At 50.2% G+C, this 6,668-nt stretch overlaps 1 protein-coding gene across 1 annotated transcript; it reads left to right on the top strand.

The window, feature by feature from the left end:
* The first annotated feature begins 2,486 nt into the window (after positions 1-2,486).
* Positions 2,487-4,961, top strand: LOC131575528 (uncharacterized). The gene is made up of 2 exons (XM_058831114.1): positions 2,487-3,282; positions 3,367-4,961. The coding sequence occupies exons 1-2, from the start codon at positions 2,487-2,489 to the stop codon at positions 4,959-4,961; spliced, it is 2,391 nt and encodes a 796-aa protein (XP_058687097.1).
* The last annotated feature ends 1,707 nt before the right edge of the window (positions 4,962-6,668 follow it).

Genomic DNA, 6,668 nt, shown 5'->3' with positions numbered 1-6,668 from the left:
CCTGTCAGTACTCTTCTCTTTGCATCTTGTTCCATTAGTTGTAGAATGATATATTTGCAAAGAATAGATATTTGTGACTTCTTTGTATATAAAATCATGATTGCACAAAGTAAAGACAAAAGAAGAAAAGAAAAAAAATCAGCAATGGACCCCTGGTTAATTAAAAAAAAAAGTCACAGTTAAACCAAGTGAAAGAATGCTGCAGGCAGGTCAAGAAAAAGTCAAATGTTGCAATTGTGACACAGCTCAGTCCTGAGGTCTTGCAAGCACTCAGTCTGTGGCGAGTTGCTGGCAAAGCTAATACTGAAGTATAGGGCTACTCACATGCTAAATCAGCTGAATGACCAGCTGTACTAGTTTAGGGGAAAATTTGGGAGAAAACCTTCAAATGGGGTCCCTCCAGAAAGCAACTTCAAGTGGCCTCTCCCCCAGCTTCTTCAGGAAAAGATTTCCTTGGAGAAATGTGGAAAATACTGTTTATTTTACAAGTAAGGTATCTACAAGCAAAAAAAAAAAAAAAAAAAAAAAAAAAGAATAATATTAAACAATAAAACCTCTTGCTGTTCGATGAGATGGCAAATCCTGAAAGTCCTTGTCCTGGGGTGTAGCTTGGCTCTCTCAGTCCCTTATCAGTCCCTCCTATGCTGGAAAGTGCTGAGGCCCAGGCCCCAGTGGGCTACAGGTGTGAGCTCCCAGTGTTTTTCTAGGTTTTCAGTCCAGAGCAGGTTTAAACAGATCCAAGGAAAAAGAACAAAAGTACAGTCCAGGGAACTTCTCTACTTCAGCTAGCTAAAAACTAACTAAAAGCAAAGAAGAAGTCTGTCCCGCTGTCTGTCCATGCTGCAGACAACACAGTCTGGAGCAGCATGGGGGCGAGTGAGTATCATTTCTGCAAACGAACTGTGGCTTCTTTCCTCTCCTTTTCTTTAGGAACTTAAAGGTGAAGAACCTTACATCCAGCATAAACAGAATAGATGACTGGGGATATAAGCATCATAAAGTTGCCCTAGGACATTCCACCCCTTATCCCATATTGTCAGCTTATTACTAAAACTAATACATATTCTAACTCTACAAACACATACATTATACACACATATATTTGTACATATATACAGACAAGAACAGTGACATGGCTCTCACCAAACAATCAGATATCCCTGAAGTACATATTGTGTCGATCCGTCATTCTGTATTATCCATGATGTGCAAAATGGTCCCTGAGCAAAGACGACCCCACAAATCCATTTGTCTGTACTTGAAGCAGAATTGATCCAAACTCTCTTCCCTAGCAAACCTCTGATATGTACCACTGGGAATTTGTCTCTGTTTACTGTATGCAGGGGCTCACAAGTTCTCTCCCAGGTGCAGAAGCCACTGAAGACCATGGTGGCTCCAAAGGTGATGTTTGCCCTGTGCTCCCCTTACGCATGCTGGCCATTTCACAGGGGCTCTGAAGCTCTCCCTGACAGCTCTGGCTGAGCAGGGACCAAGCAAGAGGCACCGCTGCTGTGCATCCTTTTGTGTTCACTGGGGAACACAATTCAATGAAGATCCTGCCTGATCCCAGACACTCTGCAGGGCTTTGGCGCCACAGAAACACACTTGTTGGGCGTGTGGAATGAGCACTGTGCTCTGTTGGCAGTGGGAGCTGCCTACTGAAAATCACCCCCTGTCACCTGCTCATCACCCCTGGGAAATTGGGCAATCAAGGTCCTCTCGCAGTGGCACGGCAGGAACTGAGATCCCGCCATGGAGAAGCCCCATGTCAGCAGCAGCAGATTCACCACTACACCCCCAGGACAGTCACTTAGGTCCCAGGAGCACCCCCACAAGCATGCATGTCAGCACCAAGGCAAGCGATTCCATCTCAGAGCAGGAGATTTCCGGGCGCAAAGCCTTCACGGGCCGTGTCACCTAATTTCAGATTGAAAAGCTTTTGCGGGGCTTCTGCCCGTTTATTCAAGTGAGCCACCGGGGCTCCATTACGACCCGTTGGTGTGATCTTTGCATGGGTCACGTCTTTGTTTGCCCGGGGCCATTATGAGTGCCAGGGCTGAGGTAGAGATGGAGGGTGGGGCTGGTGTGGCCAGGATGCACTCTGTCACCTGTGACATCACAGCACCGGTGTCACAATGGGTGCAGCTAGCAACATTAGGAGCAGGTGACGCTGGCCCAGTACAGCCTCGGCGAGCGGCGAGCGTGCACGCAGACAGGAGGCTGTGCTGAACGCCGAAGGAGGCCGACGGCAGAAACGCGAGTACCCGGGCAGCTGAGTCTCAGCGGGCATCCAGAGGCCAGGCTCTGGCAGGAGCACCTTTGCCAGGGCGCGGTGCTGCTGCCGGGCCAGCGGCACAGGCCTTGCAGCCTGCCAGCTGCCCGGCCCTCTCTTGCCTGCTTTCAGATCCCCGGGGGCTCCTGTCCCCATTTCCCTTATCAGTACCTCCCTCCCATCCCCACTCGAGCCCTGCAAAGCACCTTACGCCATGCTGGCCACGGCATTTCTTCTCTTGCTTGCGCAAGGCCTCTTCCAGTACCCGCAGCAGGCCGGGGACGGGCTGGATGAGGCCACACGGGAGCGCATGCAGCAGCGTGCTGAGTATCTGAACCAGCAGATGGCTCAGCTGCTTGAGGAGCTGGAGCAGAAGAACCTGGAGCAGAGTGGTGGCGCCTGGGGAGCCCTGCTGCTCTGGCAGTTCTGGGCTCTAACTGGAATCCTGGTCCTTCTCGTGGCACTGTGGTTTGGACTCGGGAAAATCAGACACAATCCCGACAACACTGGCGTCAAGGAGAGGTCCAGCAGCAACTTGGTGGAGGAAGAAGAAGAAGTCGAAGAGGCAGAAGGAGGAGAAGAAGAAGGAGGAGACACCATTGTTGCAGAGAAAGAGATAGAAAGCACCAATGTGGAAGAAGGCACTACGGATGGAAATGAAGAAGGCAGCAAGGTTGATGCAAAGGCAGAAAGCAGTGCTGGGAATGAGGCAGAAGAAGGCAATGAGGACGCAACAGAAGGAGTAAAGCAGGGTGAGAAGTTTGAGGAAGCCAATGCAGCTGGAAAGGAGAAAGAAGGTGAAGAAGAAGGCGGAGGCAACACAGCAGCAGAGAGAGAAATCAAAAGCAACAATGCAAATGTGGAAGAAAATAGAATGGATGGAAATGAAGAAGGCAGCACCATTGATGTAAAGGCCGAAAGCCGTGCTGGAAATGAAGCAAAAGACAGCAATGATGATGCAAAAGAAGGAGTAAACCATGGTGAGAATTTTGAGGAAGCCCTTGCTGCTGGTAATGAAGAGGAAGAAAAAGAAGAAGAAAAAGAGGAAGAAGAGGAAGATAAAGAAGAAGGACACAACAATGTTGCAAAGAAAGAAATGGAAAGCAAGGATGCAAATGTGGAAGAAGCCAATAAGGATGGAAATGAAGAAGGCAGCACCATTGATGTAAAGGCAAAGAGCAGCGCTGGAAATGAAGCAAAGGAAGCCAATGAAGATGCAAAAGAAGAAGTAAACCACGGTGAGAAGTTTGAGGAAGCCCATGCTGCTGGAAAGGAAGAAGAAGATAAAGAAGAAGAAGAAGAAAAAAGAGGACACAACATTGTTGCAAAGGAAGAAATGAAAAGCAAGGATGCAAATGTGGAAGAAGCCAATAAGGATGGAAACGAAGAAGGCAACAACGTTGATGCCAAGACAGAAAGCAGTGCTGGAAATGAAGCACAAAAAGGCAATGATGGTGCAAAGGAAGAAGTAAACCGTGGTTCAAAGGAGGGCGAGGAAGCCAATGCTGCCGGACTCAAAGAAGACAAACGGGATGCAAAGAGAGAAGACGACGAGCACAGTATCAAGGGGAACCTTGGAAGGCCTTTAGAGGAGCGCATAGAGTTGCATGTAGTGGACCTGGACAAAGGCTGCTCGCTGGTAATGGAGCTGATGGAGAAACTGACAGACATCTTTGGACAAGACTTTTCCAACTTTTTCTACCCGGTGCCACAAGAAGCCATCGGAGTGGGCAGCGCCTTTGAAGGCTGGAGTCCCCATGCCCAAGATGTTGTGTACCGTGTGCTTGTACCCCTGAGTCCCCCTCCAGGACACGCCTTCCACCTGGAGCTGGGCGCCGCAGGGATGCTCCAGAGGAACTTCTGTGTCCGTGTGGAGCTGCTGTGCACCTGCAGAGGGGAGCAGCTGCGGGAGGACATGCTGTGCTTCCTCCACCACTCCGAGGAGGAGCTGAGAAGGAAGCAGGACCCCAGCCTCCTGCAGACCCTGTGCACTGGCTCCTATCTAGACGTGGAGAAAACTGTCCAGTGGTTCTACCGATTTGTGAGAGCAGCCCGGCTGCTTTTGCCTCCGTCCTGCCACTGGCATTTAATGTTGCAGCCCTGCAGCCGCTCCTGTAAATTTCAGCTCAGCAAAGACACGGAAAGCTTCACGGTGGAGGTGATCTTTGGGGTGCGGCAAGGAGACACAGATATCTTTGTGGGCAGCCAGCCTTCAGAAGTAGGCACGCCAAGCACAACGTGGCGCGAGACTTACGCCGTGGCAGAGGCAAAATTCTTCAGGCACATTTCCAGGCAGGCTCCCCAGGACAGCTGGCACTGCAAGTGCCTGCAGTTCCTCACCCGCTTCCCGATGGGCGTAGGTTTTTCCAGCTACGCCTTGAAGACTGTGGTAATGCACCTGCTGAGCACCGTACCCCCGACAGGCTGGGGCAGGAGGGACTTCCGTCAGCGCCTGATAGATATCCTGAAGTACCTGCAGTGCTCGCTGGAGACAAAGCAACTTCACCACTTTGTCGTAGGCAATGAGAAGTTTCCCAAGGAGATCAAATTGCCCTCCGGCTTGCGGCAGGCTCAACCACCCAACCTCTTTCAGGCCCTGGCGAGCAGCCCGGATGCCCACACGAAGGCCGTGCAGGAGTATATCCGCCTGCTGCATCGGCTCAAACAAGTGCTGGTCTCCGGCCACTGAAAGGGATCTTGCTGCACAGAGCTGTGCTTGTGGGGCCTCTTGGCAGACCCTGTATATATTAGCCTCCCATAGTGCAGTTTTACAGTACATGTTAACACCCCATAGTTAGTGCATTTACTATACGTATTGCAGCCCCATAATTAGTGCTCTTACCATATGTATTAGGACCCTCTAGTTAGTGAAATTACCAGATAGATTGGGACACTTTAGGTGGTGTTTTTCCTGTAGACAGTAATACCCCCTAGTTAGTGAATTCAGCATTCCAGACCCTTCTTTGTTATTGTTTCAATAAACACATCTATTCCTTAAATGGACTGTGCAAGCTCTTCTTGAATTCCAACAGACCTAGAATACTGGCAGATTCCACCAGTGGTGAATTTGTGACTGGCTGGGAGTAGGCCCTGTTATTAGCAAGCCTTTTGAACAAAGGCACACCATTCTCTCTCCACATTGCTTCTGTCCATGCTCTCCCAGGTGTAGAAGCCACTGAAGACCATGGTGGCTTGTCTTGGTTCTAGAAGACAGGTGTGTGCTAGGGAGAGCAGGAGCCTCCCTTGGGATGAAGAATGTAGACTCCCTCCCTCCAAATTATTATAATTTTGAAATCAAGGGGGCTTTCAGGCAGAGATCTGGGGATAGGAATAACAGTTCTTTACTAGTATAACCAGGTAAACAAACAAACAATAATTACAGCAATAACAAGAAAACAGAATCAGGGACCCCGGGACAGCCTTTTCGGCTTAGATGGGATGGAGGAGGGGCTTTGTTTCACAAACCCCCTCGGGTGGGCAGTCCCGGTGCTCCTGCGGGGCTCTGAGTAACAGTCGGCTGGGACAGTAGGGATGAGCTGAGATCCTGGGCCGGTGGCTGAGGTGGATCAGCAGGGATGAGCTGAGATCCTGGGCAGGTGGATGAGGTGGATCAGCAGCTCCGCGGCGGTGCCTGGCACTGCCACATGTCCCGGCAGGACAGGGGGTGCGAGGCCACCAACAAAGAGGGGAGAAGGAGAAGAAGCAGCAGCTCTGTCTGGGTGGTGGTGAAATTCCCTTCTCTCCACCGCCACAGCTCCGCGACCCAGCACACGAACGTCCTTCCCCGAAACCGAAAGGAAGCCCACTAAATAACTGTCCCCACCCTCCTTTTCTGCCCCATTCCCCCCCCACCCTGGGCTTGGCTACTCTTTGTCCGTTGTTAAGCACCCCTAAGTACCGGTAGTTAGGTTGTCCCAGCACATAATGGGTAAAAATTCCCCGGGCAGGCCAGAAAGACCAAACAAAAAAAAAAAGGACACCTAACCCTCAACACTATCCACCCCGAATTTTTTCCCATACCAAAATGTTACATCAAATATTAAACCTTTAAATTATACACGAACACATACTACTTTAACTATACACATATGTACATGCAGATACAGATACAAGCACATTGTCATGGGTAGTTCACCCTAAAACTAGGTCACCTTGGGGTATGCACCGGGTCTCTCCATCTTTTTGCATCACCCACCAAGTGCAACCCAGTCCCTGAGCAAAGGCAACCCCACGGATTGGACTGTCTTTGCTGGAGGCAGAATTAACCCAAACAGTTTTTCCCAGCATACCTCTCATATGTACCACTGGAACCTTATCTCCGTCTGTCGTTCTAAAGGGCTCAGATTGGGCTGGGCCTGCTCAGTTAGTGGAACCTCGGGTGTTCACCAACCATGTG

Source organism: Poecile atricapillus, chromosome 2 (genome assembly GCF_030490865.1).
Source record: "Poecile atricapillus isolate bPoeAtr1 chromosome 2, bPoeAtr1.hap1, whole genome shotgun sequence".
NCBI classification, from domain to species: Eukaryota; Metazoa; Chordata; class Aves; order Passeriformes; family Paridae; genus Poecile; species Poecile atricapillus.
The sequence above is the reverse complement of the archived record's forward strand: the minus strand, read 5'-3'. Positions and strand labels throughout refer to the sequence as shown.

Bases quoted from the DNA above. Each gene is read 5' to 3' on its own strand.
- LOC131575528 (XM_058831114.1), top strand. From the start codon at position 2,487: ATGCTGGCCACGGCATTTCTTCTCTTGCTTGCGCAAGGCCTCTTCCAG. The intron at 3,283-3,366 runs GTAATGAAGAGG...TTGCAAAGAAAG, and splicing joins TGAGGAAGCCCTTGCTGCTG to AAATGGAAAGCAAGGATGCA.